Genomic DNA, 20333 nt, shown 5'->3' with positions numbered 1-20333 from the left:
ACATCGATAAAATACAGAAATCAGGGAATTTTCGAAGGTAAAATTTTTAAAAAGTCCGTAAATATTACATGTTTCACAAATTCGGAAATTTTACAACATTTGTAACCTATCATAAAACTGTGGCGGTAAATATCTGGTTTTGTCTGGTAAATTATTTTTTAAGCACTTTAATGTTTTATTTTTTTCTTATTATTTATGCTATTTATTGTAAACATAATTTTAGTAAATACTAAATTATTTATAGTCACAGATAATTTAGAAAACTACTAGTAGCACCATGCTCCTATTTTTCATTCGGTAAGCTTTGAAGTTTTATCCGGCAAACTAATAATTTCCCCCTTCCCAAAAATTTGAATTTTGGGCGTCCCTGACTATTAGCAGTCATAAATAAATATGACTCAATAGATTATAAATTGCAAAACACGTACTTACTGACATGATTTAGACTACCAAAGAGAAAAATTGTTCCATAAACGAGTGTTATCACTGGGAATTTTATATATCATGGCTTTTTCTAATTTTACTGTGTGTGACTTACTTCTAATAAGTGTTTTACCTTAAAAAAAATCTGTATTTTCAAGAAATGATTGCTTAAATCTAAGAAATTAAAAATTATCTGCTTTGCTTAGAAAAGGGATAACTTCGATCAAGCATTATGCCCATCCTCCTTCATTTTTTTACTTGCTCAGCAAGCAGGTTGCAATCTCTCTCTCTCGGTTCTAGTTGAATGTTTCTACTCTTTTTGTACTAGCGCTCCAAATTCCTGTTTTTTTTTTTAACCAACAAGCTATTTAATAATCCCCCCCCCCCCGTGATATGCGCCCCTAGGCAAGGGCGTATGGGCCTAGGGAATGGCCTGTTGAGTAATCTGGGCCTGTCCATAGAAGAGGTAAACGCACTAGCAGTCGCCACAGTGAAGCATATTTTTGTGGCTTTTTTAAATTGTGGGCCTACACTATCAATTACCATATTTGAAACTCAATGAGCATGATATAGCCCTTCTCTTCCTTAATCGTCCCATTTTTTAAAAATGCCAGTATGTCAATTTGTTCAATTTTTTTCAAACCTCAAATTTGATCCATCAATGCCCATTATATAATGTACATGAGTCAGTAGTGGCCATGTTGCTGTTTAGAAGTGGCCACCGGGTAGCCGCTACTAGATCACACAATAATATTATGTCAGAAATGAGGCAGGTTTTTATATAAAGAGATTCCAACCTAATAAAAGGAAAATTGAGTTGATTTATGAAAAACCTTCCTGATTCAGTAGTGGTTTCGAGGTGGCCATTTTTGAATTTCCCAACTTTTTTGGTACCAGTAGTGGCCAGGTAAACTGTCAGCCGAAAAAGCAACTATTTCGAGTTGAAAATGTTCCAAACATGATCTTTCACATTTCATTACACGGTTACAGCTCTAAAAATATTATTTTTGAGCATTGTTCTATTCATAATACAACACGATGTTTATATACCTCGTTACGGAGAAGCGTTAGAAGACAGCTGAAAAAACATCGACAATCCAGGCGACCGTATTAAATAGTTGATAACAATTTTCCATGATGCTCTACCTACTCCTCCTTGAACTGCCCACTACGCTGTAGCCTGAGGTCTACCACCTGCAAGTTTGAATCCCCTGGGACCCCTAGAATCCTTATTTTTAAAATATAAACCTTAAAGTGGCCACTACTGGTGCATTTACCTTAAGTGGACTTTTTATGGAGTAAAACACATTTAAAATTCAGAATCTAGAGAAGATATCAATGAATGTTTTTTTATAAATCATGCTGTACAGCAGCACCTACCAGGGCTACTAGTACGATCTCTTGCCCCATTACAGAGGAGAGCTTCCCCTATTTTTGGTCTTAAGCGCTCCCTTAAAACCCCATTGGATGTACAAATATATCAAACTATGAACTTTTTGATGGGCAAGCTCATTGTATTTGAGTATTGCACTTCAGTTGTGACAGGAATATTCAGATTTTTTAAGAGGAAAAAAAAAGGTTTTTGATCAATTACTTTTTAAAGTTGAAGCAAGTACAGTCGAACCTCCATATATTGAGCTTCCACATATCGAAATCTTCTATATGTCGAAATCCCAGCAAATTTCTATGTTCATTACACAGAAAAATTGTTTCTATATATCGAAAAAATCTCTATATATCGAATTTTTTTCCGAGACATTCATAGTTTTTTTTCCACTTTAGACTGTTTGTCTCATGAAAAATGAAGGTTAGGGGAGAAAATTATGTTTACTAAAGGTTGCAAAGAACTCATAAGGAATCTGGGGTTGAAGGGTGTGTAGTTAAGTCGCTGTTCCGTTCTGGAGCTCTTAAATTCCCTCAAGTTTATTTCAAATCTTAGCTGTAACCAGCAACACTGTAAAATCAGTTTCAAGCATAGACTAATAATAAGAGTAGACCGAGCTATGGCAACCCTTTTGCTGCTCATAAACTAAACCATGTGACTGGTGGATATCCTAGCAACAGCGGGCGTTGATCGTAGCAGACGATCAACGCGAGCGAGAAATAAAATAAATAGAATTGATGGAACACGGAAGAATGATCTTTTATGGAGTCCGATTTGTAAATTTGTTATTCTAAGTTGCGAATATTTTGTTAATATAGTGAGTTTTTCGTTTAGATAGTACTGTGCATTTTCTTTAGTCAATTTCAATAACTCTCTAAGCAATTAAAGATGCACACGCACAAAACAAATCGGCAAACGGTAAGATTTTTACCTACAATTTCAATTTACGATACTGATTAGTACATTTTTGCGTTAACGCAAAACGTTTGCGCCATTTCGTTCACGCCAACGCTGACAGCTCCAAATGAAATAAAAGTTACCGAAAACTGATCAAAAACTATTACTAATGTCAAAATAATGCATAACTAAAAGAAAAACAGTTCAATCTCTGCACCTGGAAGTTTTTTTTAATGAAAACACATTGTCTTGAAATACATGTCGAGTGCCAAACTGTAGATAATGCTGCCATCTAGCAACCATGCTGCCAAAGTCTTCGCCAAGCCCTTCCACTAGTCACATGATACATCTATGAACCAATTTTCTTCATCAGCAAGAATGAGAAAGCTCGGTCTACTCTTATTATTAGTCTATGGTTTCAAGTTATCCCTTTTGTTAGTTGATTATCATTTCTAGTCTTCTTATCTTCAGTAAAAATCATTCAAGTTAAGTAGATAGATTTTTTACTTTTCCCTCGATCACATTGTTAAAACGAAAATCCCCTAATGTTGCAATCAAGTTGAATTACCAAAGAATATGATGGCGTAAAAACTTAATTTCTGTTAATTTTTTAATCATTAACTTTCATCCGATACTCGTATAAATTACAAATTGGGTTTCATACACGAAAGTCAGCTTTTATTTTAATGTTTTAGGAGATTTGTAGGATAAAATAAGATCGTTTCCATATATCGAAATTTCTATATGTCGAATTTTTTTCCGGAAATTTGCTACTTCGATATATTGAGGTACGACTGTATTTCTGTGATCAAATGGCAAAATGTAGTAAAACACTTTTTTCAAAATTTTCATTACAGCTGTTTAAAAGTTCAATAAATCCGGAAAAATCATAAATTTTTCTTTCGATAGCAAATTTTCCAACAATGAGTCAGAAATTATTATTATTATTATTATTATTATTTTGGTTTTAGATTATTTGCAGACAAACACATAAAAACAATTCATAACGTAAAAAACTGAATAAAAAAAAAAAAGTCTTAGAACATTTTGCCATCTGACCACAGATTTTATATCTGCCAATTCTTAAAGACATGAAACAAATAAGAGGTGAAATGATAAATCAAGATAAGTAAAAAAAAAAAGGTGCTGCACGGTTCGTTTTAACTCAGAGTACATTGTGAATGATGCTAAATAATGCTTAAAAAGGGAAATAAAAAAGCAACAGATGCAATTGGATTTTAAAATGTATAAAAAATTGGGATGAGTAAGCTAACTGCATAGTGTGTGGAATATTTTTTAGGTATGTTATCTGTCTATTAGAAAACCTTTTTTAAAAGGTTAAACTTGAAGATTAAAAGATCAGGGTTGGCAAAAACCCGGGTTTTTTTAAAAAAAAGTTCATGGACCCAGGGTTTTTTGGGTTTTTTAAAATAAAGCCCAAAAAACCCAACTAAAGGTGGGTTTTTTTAAAAAGAAATGTGGGTTTTTTCTTTTTTTTTTAAAGAAAATGTGGGGTACTTGTAGCATATTGTAGCGCAAGTATATGAACAAAGTGCAAAAATTGACTTAGGGTAAAAAAAGCTGCAAAACTACTGTAGAACCTCAAGTAGTTTAAATCCATTTTTACTGAATTCCAGCTTAATCAAGACATTTCCTTGAATTTTAAGTTGCCTGTTTTTCTATTTCTGTGTACAGAGTAACGAATATTAAACTTTTTCCTAAAATAATGAAAATACTGTACATCCTGTTGTATGTCCTGTACTGTACATCTGTTTTCTGTCCGACCATTTGCAAAACCTGTTAATTTCTAAAAAATTTACCTTGTTTATTCGAGATTTGTGACGTGTTGGTTTGCAGAAAGAAATTCACATGAAAGCCTTTTAGCTAGAGTAGTTTCCTCCGTATAGTCTACAAATATTGAGAAAATCAGACGTGACAGGACTTACTCAAGCTAATTTGAGTTATTTATTGACCAGCTAAAGAAAAAAGTTAAATATATATTTTTTAAAAATCTTTGAAGTATTTTTTAAATGAGATCAAGAGTTAAGAAATACTATTAAAGTTCAAAATTCATTTTTTATGTCCACTGTCTGTGGTGAAGACCAAATAACAAAGAAGTTTAAATTGTCAAAGTATTTAAATTAATTAATTTTTTTGAAAACGTCTCAGAAAATTTTAAAAAACCCAAAAGTGGGCTGAATAATGGGTTTTTAAAAAAAAAAAACCCATTGGGTAAAACCCTATTGGGTCCAATCTGGCCAACCCTGTAAAAGATCCATGATTTGAGAGATAGAATCTTGTGACAAGTCCCTCCCCATAAATAGTATTATGCTCACATAAATAATAGCTGATGATAAAGTAACCCGCGTGTTTCAACAATGAAACTCCCGCCACGGCATGATCATTTAATAATATGTTGTGGTATTGTTTAACATGCAGGGAAAGGCTTTATCAAGACAAGGCTGAAATCCATCCGGTGACTTAACTGTTTTACTGGTAAGAATGTCATTTTAGGAGAATAAAGAAACGTAAAAATGGTCAACAATGGCTGCTGTTTACTGGAGCATACCTGCCAACCTCCGAGAAAAAAAATCCGGAAGATTTTTTTATTTTTATCCACAAGATTTTAACACAAAATAAAATCAAACAGGACACCTACCCTCTTTACATTTAACAATATATTACATTTAACAATTGAACTTACTTTCGTTTAGTAAATATTACTTTTATTGCTTTCTTTAAAAGTTTGGAAATAACATTTGTTACTCATCTTAAAAAAAGAACGAAGCAAAAACAGCTCGAATTGAGAGAATGAGAAGATAATCGGCGCCGAAATTGTGCCCCTAGTTGCCCGCCGCGACGCTTGCTTTGATTGGATCCCGATGAAGTCATGCGCCGTATCACTCAGTGACGTCATAATCTTGCCCCGCTTCTTCTCGTGCCATTCTCTTACGGCAACTTTCCCTTGGCTACTTGGCCTAAAACGCGGTGCCGCGTTCCACAAAAGTATCGTTAGCGCCAAAATTGGCGAGATAATTATTTTTCCTACAAAACGTGAAAAATCCGGAAGATTTTGCTCATAACCGGAAAAACGGAAAAGGACATAAAAATCCGTAAAACTTCCGGGAAATCCGGAAGGGTTGGCAGGTATGCTGGAGTTAATGTTTAATCAACTGGAGTTAGGGTTAAACTGCCAAATTTAACTTAAACTACCAAAATATCACCAAACAGGCAATCGCTGCATGAAATACACCGCCAGCTCAGTCATTTCCAGCCGAGGACTGCAGTTTCGTGCTTATTAGCACTCATCAGCCCGGCATAGGAAAGTGACTGAGCTGGAGGTGGAAAAACCTCTTAAGGAAGCCAAGAGTGCGAAACAAACTGGTAGCTAGTATAGAATTAGCGCTGACCAGACGAGTGACCGAAACACTGCGGTCTGTGCTAATTCTATATTAGCTCCCAGTTTGTTTGGCACTCTTGGCTTCCTTAAGAGGTTTTCCATCTCCAGCTCAGTCACTTCCTTAGCCAGGCTGATGAGTGCTAATAAGCACCAAACTGCAGTCCTCGGCTGGAAATGACTGAGCTGGCGGTGTAATTCACGTATTTCTGCTTTAGCCCTGGCTATTGGGTGGTAATTTATTGAATATAGGCAATCGCTGCGTTCAAATGTACATAGAAGCAAATTTTCGCCGTCATACCATGAAGGACGACTTTCTAGTTGAATAATAATAATTAAAATATCAATACAATAAGAGTAAATGAAAGAGCATTGGAACAAATTGCGCAGAACGCGGAAAATTCCACCCTTTCCAACGATACATCTTATATCTTTAAACGAGCAATTCTTGTGGGTATATATATATTTCTTATCTCAGAAACGGCTCTAAGGATTTGGATGAAATTTTGGATTTAATTGTAGTTTTGCATTCTAAGTTCATCTACATCAGTGTTTTTTTCTGTAAAAACACGATTTATTTACAAAAAACAGTTTTTTAATATAAAGTCTAATTAAGTTAAGCCTTGAAGTAAACTGTTAATTGACGCATCAGGCAGACGATTTGCAACCATAACAATGAAAATTTGTCTCTTCTCGCTTTAAAATTTTAAACTGGCTTAGGGTTGCCAGGCTTGGCTGATATTGGCCACTTTGGCTGATTTCAAACACACTTGGGTGAAAACAAATTCAAAAGCATTATGTAAGTCGATGTAAGGCTTTTTTTCTTTTTTAAGTGAAACTATTGCTTGACCATCCTATTTTATTTTATTTATTTATTTTCTTTTTTACACTTCAAATAGTTTAACATGTTTTTTAAATTTCGCATCTAAATTTTATTTCGAAGAAACGTATGTCTTGAGACTGTTTATGTTTTGTTAAGACAGTTGTTATCATTTGATGGAATAGGTTTGTGGATCAACAGTTTTGATGGATATCATGCTGCATGTAGCATTTTCTGGCATAAAAACTAAAAGTACTTATTCAAAAAGAAAACCTCGGTTGGAATAAAATAGTGAAACGCATCATAGTATGAAAGGAAGTATTCGGTAACAGACCGATTTCACCATAGCAAAACTGGCTCCAAGGTCAAAATATTTTAATTACTGACAAGAAAATTGTATAGTAGAAACAAATGTAACAGATAGTTTAAAGCAAAATGTTGATTTAATTACATTCAGAATCTTCTTTGTTTGGTACTTTAGTATTATAAGGTCGAGTGCTTAATATTTTGTTATCGTGAAGCTTTTCAAGTATATTTGGAAAAATATTGAACCTTAAAAAAACACGAGTTGACAAAAAAATAATTCTTTTAAAGCCGAGCGAGGCTCGGTCGTCCAGGTACTAATATTAATATGTGCAAGTAATTTTCACCCCTTTAATAGGCAATTTACTCAAAATTTGAGCTTAAAAAAATTAATTACAAAAAAAACTAATTCGATTAAAAAAAAAAAAACCCCAGGTGCACACCCCCGGGATTGAAGTAATTTTGTACAAAATTTCAAGGATGTAGGTACAATGGGGTCTCCAGGACACAGGCTTGCCACAGACTTCCTTCCAGAATTTCTTTGAAAAAAAAAACCTTACTTTTTTTTAAATATAAAGATATTAAACTTTTTTTGAAGCAAAACAAATGTTAGTTGTTAATTTTGAGGTGCTCTAATTAACGACACTAAAAAACTAGTAAATATAATTGAAAGACACACAAATCGCTTAGTTGTATTCTACATACATTCAACTTGTTATTTTGCTGTTTACGGCAATATAGGACTCGGGAAAAGGACAGCATTTTTTGCAGAAATTGTTTTTGAAAAAATATTTGAGTTTGCAGACTGTTCAAAATTTTGTCTAGGTCTGATGAATGACCCACTTAGATCTTAATAGAATGCATCTGTGAAAAGCAATATGGCCATAATGTAAACGATTAATTAAGGTAATACAGTAGAACCTCCATTAAGGGACACCTCCGAATAAGGGACACCTCTATTTAAGGGACATTTTTTTTGGTCCCAGTCCCTTTGAATAGGGACCTCTATGTATTTACCTCTAATTAAGGGACACTCTGTTTAAGGGACAGTCACAAAGTCCAAAAAATGCAAAAAATGTATAAACACGTACGAAATAATGAATTTACTGGATAAAGTGGCACTATTCCTCTAAAAATTATGAGGTAAGTTTGACATACACATATGTGAAGGAAATTAGTAATGTATTGTATGAAAAACTTGCTGAAATTAACACGCATGATTTGTCCTCTCAACAACTTACTGAAGTAGATTCAAAGCCAATACAGAGTGCACAGCAACTAATTAGCTTTGTATATAAAACTTAAAATTTGAACATTAATCGTAATTCACATAGTGTTACATTGTAAATTATGTGACGTAAAGCAAATATATGTAATGAATTACTTCAAAATTATTTCTGTATGCTACAAAACTTTGTCATTACAAAATTTTTGATAAAATTTTTATTGATAAAATAATACAAACTTAGAAATTTGAATTGATTGTGCATTTTATTTAGCATATATGAAACATTTTCAGTATATAATGTTAAGTGCTAATAGTTAATGTTTATTGTGATATTGTACTACTAAGTACGCAGCATGCATCAATTCATCCACCTCCAAATAAGGGACACCTCTATTAAAGGGACAAAATGTCTGGTCCCCTTAGTGTCCCTTATTGAGAGGTTCTACTGTATTAAGATAAAAAATATAACTTACAATTTCACAAATGTTTAAAATTCCTTGGCAGCTGGTCAGGTACTTTTTACTCCAACCCAAGAGCTTTGATGTAGGTTTCAGATCCATGCTGTGTCATCTCAAGGAACTACAAAATTCAACGCAATCAAAAGCTGTTTCATAGCAGGATATGAACAAACAACAGTTAGAAAAGACCAGATCTCAAAAACGAAAATTTCAAGAGTCTCGACTTTTTGTATACATATGCAAGTTGTGTTCCCACCAGTAAAGTAACCACAGAGAAAAGGTACGAGGATAGTAACAGATGAGTTAATTAAATGAAAAAGCAGCAGAATACTTGCATTTTATTTCCAAAAAAAAAAAAAAAACGAGCTGATGTGTGCATCACATGACTTCCTTTTACTCCAATTTAATGTCATTTCCCCATTACTGGCAATTTTAATGCGATTCAATAGTTTACTCTCTAGATATCACTAACAGTGGCCAAATTGAAACAGATTTAAAAAAATAAAAAAATTGCCCAAATTTGTTGCAAAGCTGGTGACAAAACTTGGCGACCAAAAGACTGGCGACATATCGCCAAGTGTCCGCCAAATTATAACACCACTTGAGTTTACATGGAAATTAACAATGATTCCCCCCCCCCTCCCAAAGGGGCAAAAGACTCCTTTAAAAACACCCGAATGCAACCAAAAAGGAAGAAGCACAACTAGACCTCACTAGGAGTCTACGTACCAAATTTCAACTTTCTAGTACTTACCGTTCTTGAGTTATGCGACATACATACATACAGACATCACAAGAAAACTTGTAATTAGCTCAGGAATCGTCAAAATGGATATTTCGAGTGTCTATACATTCTTAGGCACTTATCCACGTGTGGTCGGGTCGAAAAAAAAAACTCAACATTCATTCGGGGGTGAGCAAAATGGAAATTAAGGCCGATTTTTGAGTGAAAATTTTTTCGCGAAAACAATACTTCCTTTTTTGTAAAAGGAAGTAAAAAAAGAAATGGGGTACATCAGTGTAAAAACAAAAAAGGAGGGGTACCCCACAGACCATACTCCCCCCCCCCATCCCGCCCTTTTTAATTAAACTTGTGATATAGATATAGAAACTTAATTAGAATGACATTTTTGAAGTGCTTTAAAACACTACTGTAGAAGAATATTAATTGTTGGCAGATTGAGAAGAGAAATGATTAACCTTTAAAATTATGCAAAAAATTTAGATCCAAAGATTTTGTAGAAGGGGAGTTTAAAGGGGCATTTTATCATAAATTTAGCAAATTTTCTTAAAAAAGTCACAGCATTTCACTTATTATTACTTTAGTGTCATCTTTTAAATAACCCAATCTTCTACTCATTAGCTATACATATATATATATACTCTTATATATTATATATACTCTCATATTATGTACTCTTAAGCATTTTTCTTACGATTTTACAAATAGATTAGTGTGATTTATTTATTGCTGGCAGTATGTGTGACCTATAATGAGCTTGTATGTTCAGTCCAGTTTAAGAAGGGGCGGGGGGGGGGGGGGGGGGGTCCTAGAACTTCTAGCTTTAGAAAATTAATGTATTTAAGTGTAAGTGGCTTTTGCTGTTTTTTGGTATACTTATACAGGCATGTCATTTTGAATTTCTCGAGGGGGATCACATTGTACATATTCAATGCAATTTATGTCAAAAAAAAAAAACCGTGCCCACTTATGTGAGAAGTAACAAAAATTAAAAAACCAGTCGCAAATGTAGAATCAAGAGGGACAATTGAAAATCCTTATAGAGGCCTTATGCTATTAAAAATCAATTTCAAGTATTTTATTTGGCCACAAGTAAAAACTGGCAACAGATAAAAATTTTAAATCCTTGTCGGCCAACAATGAATTCGGTTACCAATCACGTGAATAAAGGCCCAGCCGGATTTAAAATCTGCTTTAAAAAAGTGCTATAATTCAAATTCTATTTATAACATGGAAGTTCCAAACACATTCTATCAGACGTAGAAAAAAATGCTCTTTATTTTGGTACTAATTTTAAAATTTTTATATATTTTTTCACAGAAAAAAACATGAAAAATCATTCAGAGGTTTTTTAATTAATATCTTCCTCAACTAATGTCATACAAAGATGCAATCTAGCTAAGAACCCTCAGGATCAATTCTGCTTTCGAACAAAATTTTCTTTTTAAAAATCAGTTCATTCGTTAAGGAGCTAGTATGCCACAGATACACATACATGTCAAACTTATAACCCTCTTCCTTTGTGTGTCGGGGGTTAAAAATACTGTAACAAATTCAGTAATTAGTAATTATTTTTATGATTAATTTGTTGGAATCTGGCTAAATTGGGCGTTCATTCCATAATCTTTCATCAAAAATTATTGTAGTAATGTAACCTGTAAATAGTTTCTTGTAATTTACATACAACCCCCTAACATTCAACTGAAGTATATGGTCCTCCTATTTTTCATTGATAAGATTCATGAATGAATAAAAAGGAAAAATCGAGAAGCATTTCAAATTTTGTGGAAACTTCTCTTTTGAGATTTATAAATAGCCACAACCAACGGCGGGAATCAGTCTGGAGTTAGTTTTTGCTTGTGAATCGTGTCAGAGGTACGCTGGAGAGCATGTATTAGCTCTGTTTTGTGGAGACTTTGAGCTGTATTTTTTGCGTATTTGGATGTAAATACGTGAGTAACCGCTGAGTTTACGGTGTTAATGGATATTTGCTTAATTGCTGATGATTGATTTAGAAGTTGTAACTACCCTTCCTGTACATAGCTGTAAATAAACCTCCTGTGCTTTCTCAAGAACTGTGTTGTCATTTCAAGAAAGTTTGAAGTTGTATTACGAACTCTTAACAATGCATTACTTTCTGAAAGTCAGGAGGGGGAGGCAACTGACCCCCTTAAATGACTGGCGCTGAGCATACATCCTGCCCCCCTTCCCTCCCCCGAAAAAACTCGAAATGATCGGCAGTGTGGCAAGCCTAGGGCACCCAGTGTCATTCATTTGCCATTGCTGCTCTAAACCCTTCATTACAGTAGCCGCGTAAAGCACAGTTGTGGATATGACATCATTATTGTGCCAAATTAAGTAATCCTTTCCAAGTTGCCTACGGGGGAGTTTGATTTGACCTTCTATTACCTAAAAAAATATGGAAGTAATATGGAAGCAGTAGCTAAACAAGCTGATGTGCGCATCACATGACTTCCTTTTACACCAATTTAAAGTTATTTCCCCATTACTGGCGATTTTTATGTCATTCAACAATTAACTCTTTAAATATCACCAACAATGGCCAAATGGAAACCAGATTTTTAAAAAAAAATCGCCAGATTTGTCGCCAAGTTGGCGACCAAAAGCTTGCCGATATATTACCAAGTCAGTGGCGCCGACTCCATGGGGCCTGAGGGGGCCCGAGCCCCCTCAAAAATATTTTTGAGGAGGCAGAGCCCCCCCAATAAATCAAGAAAATTATTAACTATATTATGCTTTCTAAACTCATCCCAAAGGAGTACTACAATGCACTTTACATTGAGGTTTGTGAAATGGTGCAATCTTGCATTATTGTGCGGTTTACATCAACTGGACTCAACCAGGTCATTGCAGTTGAACAACAGTGCTTGCTTTTTTTTAAACAGAGGTGAAACAAATTATGAAAAATCAACCGAGTTTTTCAAAAAGGACCTAGACATTGAGAGACTGTGTTTACACTCGAATACATTAGCCGATATCACTAATGAAAAAACAACTGGTCTTAAAAGACATGCGTAAATTAAATTACCTTTTTACGAAAATACTGTGAGTGTTTGTATATATTTATTTCTTTTTTCAAAGTCAAAAAATATGTCTCAGGCTCGTCGAGTTTTCGGGGTTCTAGTGTTGATTATATAATTTTAAAATGCTTAAAAAAAAACTTTAAAACTCACTATTTTTCATCTCAAATTTAGAAAAATTCCGGCGGCAAGACCCCCCTCCCCGGTTTCCCCCTCCCTCCATTTTTTTTAAGTCGGCGCCTCTGGGAGTGCCCTTCCATTCAAGTCAAATGTCTTACCTTATATCAATATCTAGCTACGGCACTGCACGGCTTCCCATAAAATAGAACAAAAAATCTCTTACTAAGACAAGTGACATGATTTAGTTGAACCAGAAAATTTGTAAACCAATTTTTAGATTATTTTACTTCGAAAACGCCATGTCACATACTGTTTGTTTGTTAAAATTATACACACTAGAAAATATGGCGTTTTCAATGTACAAAAATCTGACCTATTATTTGGGGTGGGGGGACCTCCAAGGGATTACATAACCCCCTAAACCCCAGGTGATGTCCGGCCCCCCCCCCCAATAATTTTTGCAAGTGCCCTGTGCCAAGTGTTTGCATAAATTATAACACCAATTGAGTTTGCATTGAAATTAACGTTGATTTCCCCCAAAAAGGTGTAAAAGACCCCCTTTGGAACATTCGAATGCAACCAAAAAGGGAGATGCACAACTAGACCCCACTAGGACTTTCAACTTTCTAGGACATACCGTTCTTGAGTTATGCGACATATATACGCACAGCCGCACATACATACATACGTACATACGGACGTCACGAGAAAAGTCGTTATAATTAACTCAGGGAATGTCAAAATGGATATTTTGGGTGCCTATACATTCTTAGGCACTTATCCGCATGTGGTCGCATTGAAAAAAAAAACTCAACACTCATTCAGGGGTGAGCAAAATGGAAATTAAGACTGAATTTTGAGTGAAATTTTTTTTGGGTATACAATACTTCTTTTTTTGTAAAAGGAAGTAAAAAAAAAGCACATATGAGGTAGTGAGAAACAAAAGGATGCAAGTGGCAAAATTAAAAATTTGGAGATAACCTGTACAAATGGTAGGTGAACCCCTCCTCTGTCTTGGGGCAAGAGATAGAACTAGTAGCCCTGGTAGGTGCTGCTGTACAGCATGATTTAGAAAAAAATTTCAATGAAAGCCTACCTAGGACGTAATCTTCATACACGTTTTACTCAAAATTCGAAAATGTCCACTTACACCCCTTTGCTCCTCATGGCCTCATATATGCAATATGCACATTTTGAGCAGTTTTGTTCCGTATTTTTGTTGTTGGTGTTTATTTACACATTCTAGAAACCAAGACAGTGACAAATTTATCTTGCCCATTAATCAAGGCATAAACATAGAGAGTTCCTACACACATTTATACCATCCATTAAAATAAAATCCATCAAAAATAAGAGGCAGATTACCTAATAAGCTATGCAGACCTTCTGTAGCTAAAACAGCAACATCTTTTCAGCAGAATATGTTTCAAAAATCTAAGTCAATAAAATGGGAAAAAATTAATACAGAATGGAAACGAATTAATGATAGTACTGTAAAGTAATAATAAAATGGCGCATAATCTTCCCAGCCTATTAGAATTAGTTAATTCTCCGTAACTGAAAGCCAGAACTGAAAGCCGTAACTGACCAGAACCTGATTAAGGCACAAGCCAACTAGGCCTGGGCTTGGGGTCCCAAATTTATACAGGGTTCGTACTCAATTTCAAAAATAAAATGAAGGAATTTTGGAGGAGTTTTGAAGGCGTGAAATGAGATTTTGAAGGAGTACTAATGGGTTGTCCTTAAATGATGTCACATTTTTTTTTCAACATGTTTGATCCCCTTCACCTTTGTCGCAAAGTGTCACACTCAATCTTACTCCTCCTCTTGTCACATGTCATATTTTTAAAAGCATATTGTTATAACAACTGCGTGATGTTACTTTTTTTCACCCTCTCTCTTCCCCTTGTCACAATTTCATGAACCCGTCCCTCCTCTCAAGGCATGACATCACTTGTGGATGACTCATTTTACAATATCATAACCGCGATTTGCCAAACAATTGTTTTTTACCACAACCACTTAATATTGTACATCTGCTTATATATTTTTTAAAATATTTAAATAATAATTAGACAAACTGACTTTTGCCGCTGAGAGTGGGGTGGAGGGAAAAGCAATGATCATTTAACTCGAAAAAATAGCCAAGCACTACTTGAGCATAGTTGACTTCATTTATGAAGTGTCTTAGTCATCTAATAATATTTTCACCTTCAACTTTTATAATTTCTATGATCAATTTGTAAATCACATCTTTGTGAGGAAAAAAAATACGAAATGACTACATTAAAATCGCCCTTGTGGCGAAGATAAGTTGTTGATCGAAATATTTTAAGTTACTGTCATAGAGGAAGACTATGTAGTCTTGAACTAAGAAAGAAGGCGTTTTGAAGGAGTTCAAACCCAAATGAAGGAGTTTGAAGGACCCTTCAAAAAAATTTCCTAAATGAAAGGGCATTGGAGGAGTTTTGAAGGAGCGTACGAACCCTGTTATAAAAAAAATTATGCATAGCATTGAAGAATGATGTATTTTTGTGAAAATAATTTAAAAAATCGTCTTTTAAGTAATTAACATTATTTTGCATTGACTTAAAGTGACAGAATAGAGAAGGGCATCTAAAGCATTGTGGGCCTGGGCTCACTTTTAGTTAGTCAGGCCTTGCGTATAACTCTAATATTCCTAGATCTTGAAGTTTTTATTGGGCCCTAAACTCATGAGAAGGCTGTGTAACTTCTTAGTGGTGGGTCTCACAGTTAGTGGGCGTTTGGGGCCCAGCAATGCCAGAGGTCCCTAATGTTCAAGTGTTGCCAAAAGCCGCCAGGTTAAATGGCTCATTCAACCCACGAGAATGCGCAAGGGGCCCCAAAGCAGAATACTTTATGATGTTCTGCAACGTAAAATCATTTGACCAAAATTGTTCTGCAAGTACGTCAAGCATTCTACGTGAAAAAAAGTGACATTTTCCACAAATTGGGTGCTAAAAATCAAAACTGTTTCATATAGGAGTTTTTTTTTTTTTTTAACTGGAGTGTTACTATTTATTTTTGTGGAAATGAAATATTTCCAGAAATATTACAGCTTTCAACCAAATGACTAATTAAAGAGCGCTGAATTTGGAAAATGATCATGAAAACATAAAATCAAAAAACTTTAACAATGTGTCAAACCTAAACAGATTGAGATTCTCCAAAAATAGCTTATAAGATTTCTAAAATGCATTGAAAGAGCAAAGACACAAAATTTTATTAAGATCTGAACCTAGGTGTCAAACTACATTTTTTTGGTTCATTTTACATGGCATCATGGAGCAATTAAAATAATGTTACTAAATAAAGAAATTACTGAAATAATAAATATAATGAGTCGAGTTTGGGTTGCATATAATAAAACACTTCAAAACTTTCTAAATAATTGAAACATTTTCTGTGTGCAAAGGGATTGAAATCTCAAACAAGACACAATGGAAGTGTTTCAATGTTGGCATGTTTCCAAAAATACGTGCATGGTGGAAATTGCAGTGGATTGGGAAAGGCCTGCAAAGGACTTATCATATTCAACATAGCAAGCTTTCAGCCAAATTATTGTAATTTGCAAGAATTTTAGATTTTCTTCTAATTTTAAGAATTTTGCAGAATTTCTGCAAAATTCTATCTTGAGTTGGAAGATATTTGAAAATCTGCAGTTTATACAGATTTTCTGCACCGCCATTTATGCAGATTTTCTGCACCACGATTTCTGCAGAATGTCTGCACTGCGGTTTCTGCAGATTTTCTGCACCGAAGTTTCTGCAGGAAATGTGTCAGTTTTCTTCTGACATTTAAACAGAATTGTTCTGCAGCTCAGGCTTCTGTTCTGCGACGTACGTCGCAAATTTAGAAGTATTCTGCTTTGGGGGCAAGGGGGTGTTTGACACCCCACACAACTGTATTAATCAAACTTTTAAAGTTCCTTTATTTGAAAATGGATCAAACTCTGTGTAGCTGGTTTGAAGGTCACATGCGAATGGGGGGTATGTTTATTGTGTGCATTCCCGCAACGGTTTCTATGAATTCCTTATATGGGGGTGTAAAACACCCCTTGCGCGTCATTGTGATTCTCTGATTTTTGTGAAAAATGTCATGTTACCATAGGCGGATTTAGGACTGAGTTCCCGGGGGGGGGGGGGGGGGGCAGGATTTTTTTTTTTGGAGAAACATTTTTAATTGCCCTCCCCCCTCCCATGTTTTTGTCTGTTTTCTGTGATGCGTAAGGCCATTCTTTACTTTTTTATGTGTCGTTTTCATTACTGTGTGTAATCATGCTGTCCTTTTTAAATTGACCTTAAAAGAGAGGGGGCTGGTATTAAAAGAGTAACGCAGTGCTCCCTTTTAAGTGGGATATAGAATATCTCCAGTTTTAGGGGACCCGGGGGTTACTCCCCCGGAGGAAATTATCTAAAATAGATACATAATTCTGCATTTTGAAGTCTTATAAGAGTTAATTGGAAATAATAGGCAAATAATTTTTTTTTTTTTAAGTTCTACGCTTTAAAAGTGCTTTCTGATGCAAGTTAATACTTTAAAAGAAATGGTGCACAGATTTAGAGAATAGGTATCAAGAGAGTAACATACTACCCATTTGAACAATTCTTAATTTATACACTTGATAAGAAATAAAATTGAAGCACACTTTGCTTAGGAGTTTCAAAGACTTGTCTAATTATTTTCAAGGTTTGGTTGGTTAGATTAGGTTTTTGGCTCAAGAGCCCTTGTAGGCTATACTGCGCCAATTCTTTTCAGGGATTTTAGAACCTATCAATAATTTGCACTTTCCAGCCTCTGAAATTGAGTAGTAGATTATACACTTGTACAGTATTGTTCAAACTTAGCAAGAAACGGCTATTTTAAGTTTAAAAGAAAAAATAAACTTTAATTTCTTATTAAAAAAAGGAAACAATCATGTTTTTTTTTGTTATAAGATTTTGGAAGATAAGTTGTTACTATATAAACTCCTCCCAAAACTGGGGAGCATTGTCCCCTTTGCCCCCTCCCCCCTATAAATTCACCCATGCTCTTCTGTACTGTTCAAAAACGAAAAAATAATTTTTTTTTTTTTTTTTTAATTTTTGGAAGATGTGTTGTTACTACATAAAGTCCTCCCAAAACTGGGGGGGGGGGGGCATTGCCAGCCTCTGACCCCCCATAAATCCGCCCATGCGTGTTACATGGCGTATGATGAGGATATGAGACATTTGCAAAAGCTGTAGGATGAAGTTTCCCACTGATGATCAATCGATGCATGAATCTGATGAGGATCCTGATAACAGTGTTAAATTATAATCGCTATATTCCTGATAGTGAAACTGAGGATTTATCTGAAGATGATGAAATAACAGGTCGTAAAAATGAAACTTTTTCCGTGGAAAAAGATGGTCAAACAGAAGGAATGATAGAAAAATATCGTTCCAACATAAGAACATCAGAAAAATAATATTATTTAGAAACTTCTGAGAAATACGAAGCATAATTTTTCAACACCTTCAGAACCATTGTCAATTTTATTTGATGAAAGCATTCAGAATTTCATAATGAAGTCTGCTAACACCTATTGAACATATATAATTTTACTCAATAAAGAAATGCCAATGATATCCACAAAGATAAACTGTAGGTATTTATTGGTTAGCTGCTTATTCTACAGCATGGATTTCAAAAAAAAAAAAGAGGGGTGGGGGTCAAGGTTGATATTTTTGTCTCTTCTAAACATAGCCGCAACCTAAGTTGTGTTTTCTTGCTCTTAATCAAATATTCTCGAATAAGTAATTAAAAAAGAGGAGACCATTCATTAAATACTTGGTCGTTCAACTTGTCAAGAACCATGCGGATAAGAGAGCGATGTCAAGCATCAAACAAAAATACAATTTGAGAAGTAGTTTTTAAACGGAACCAACGCAAAAAATAAAATAAATAAAAAAATTCATACAAGTGCTGTTATCTCTGTGGTAGTATAAACGACCAACGAAATCTTGTTTGAAAAGCTTCAAATTTTTTTGCTAACAATATTCTATTGCCATGTATACCAACTAATGTGAATATTTATATGAAATAAATTTTAATTTTTTGCCTTAAACCTCATTAAATAGGTTGATTTGCAAAGTTTAAAGTAATAATAGTAAATTATGGAAATTCCAAACTGGGATGCAGGACACCCCTTGCGCGTTCTCGTGTTCGTCGGAGTAGCGCGTTCTCGCAGGTTAATATATGGTCGAATTCATATAGATATTGAAAAAAAAGTAACACAAACATATAAACTTATTTTCAGCAACTGCAGTTGCTATTTGAAACAATCTGACACTTAAAATCTTTTAAAATATATTATAATTAGCTTACGGAAGAGTTTTGTTTACATTATTTAGAATTCTATTGTGCTCCTGACTTCACTTCATTCGCACTCGTTAGATAATGTTATTAGAAGTAGTAGAAGTAGTTGTGATTCAAGTAACGTGACTTAAATAGTGCTTTCTGGGTAGAAGCTGAATGAATCGAATGAGGACTGGCATAGCAAGAAAATCCTCAAGGGAGTGTTCAGCTTAAAAATAGCCAACTCTGATACTTAGAAATGTAAAAAATGTTGCAGTTTGATTTTAACTTTACATAGACAGTCCAACATACATAAATGAATTAGTTGATGCAGTGGCACAGCCACGGGAGGGGTTTTGGGGTTAAAACCCCTCCCAGAACACAAGTACAGTTATCTCTCTGTTTAACGACTTTCAAGGGACCACAAAAAATCGTCCTTAAATAGAAAGCGTCTTTAAATAGAATGCTTTTAACACTGTAGTGGACCATGTGGGACCTTGAAAAGCCGTCGTTAAATAGAGAAAGTCGTTAAATAAAGCGTCGTTAAACAAAGAGCCAACTGTACATTCATTTCCTCCGTTAAAATCAAGGGGAAAAAAGCAGAGTATATGAGCTTTTCCAAGCGGAATAGGTTTCAACAAAATATCTTACTGCTTTTAATGATTGGGAAGCAGTCGGAAATTACTTTTCAATTCTTAAATATAAAAGTTGTATTTCATGATGAGCAACCTACGTCCCCCCTGATATAAGATAGCTCAATAAAGCTCTACATGGTATCATGGTCCCTCAGCATCACTGAACAAATCCTTTTTAGGGATATCTAGAGAGAGGAAGCCTACCGCACCGGATTTTCTGAGGCTCTTAACCAATTCTCATCGAAAGATCGAAACCGTTATTAGCTAGTATTTGACATTCATAAAGACATGAATGTATTTGAGGAAGAGGTTTTAAATGATCTCGCAAAAAACACACAAAAAATTAAGATAAGATCAAAGTAAAACTAATGATAAATATTCTATGCTTTTTCTCACTTGCTTTGTTTCATAGTGACGGATTATTAATTGTTTTTAAGCAAGTACTTTGAATGAATAATTACTAATCAGTAGAAATTCTTTGATATTGAATAAGTACGCATTGTAAATGAATGGGAAAGAAAGCAACAATTTTCGATTTTGAAAACC

General features: G+C 34.6%; 1 protein-coding gene across 2 annotated transcripts in view; it reads right to left on the bottom strand.

Annotated features, from left to right (window-relative positions):
- LOC129232407 (uncharacterized) overlaps nt 1–19261 on the bottom strand; it is a 37030-nt gene extending 17769 nt beyond the window's left edge. Inside the window, exons 1-3 of one of the 2 annotated variants that reach the window (XM_054866551.1) lie at nt 19183–19261; nt 14179–14247; nt 8926–9031 (exon numbers count right to left, since the gene is read on the bottom strand). In XM_054866551.1, coding sequence (XP_054722526.1) covers nt 8926–9012 — 87 coding nt within the window. In that variant the 5' untranslated portion in view covers nt 9013–9031; nt 14179–14247; nt 19183–19261. The remainder of the gene's footprint in view (nt 1–8925; nt 9032–14178; nt 14248–19182) is intronic. The other variant, XM_054866552.1, reaches the window with a different exon arrangement.
- Between the last annotated feature and the right edge of the window lie 1072 nt (nt 19262–20333).

This window comes from Uloborus diversus, unplaced genomic scaffold, assembly GCF_026930045.1.
Source record: "Uloborus diversus isolate 005 unplaced genomic scaffold, Udiv.v.3.1 scaffold_12, whole genome shotgun sequence".
Lineage (NCBI taxonomy): Eukaryota > Metazoa > Arthropoda > Arachnida > Araneae > Uloboridae > Uloborus > Uloborus diversus.
Note: the sequence above shows the minus strand (reverse complement) of the source record. Positions and strands in the feature narration are given on the sequence as shown.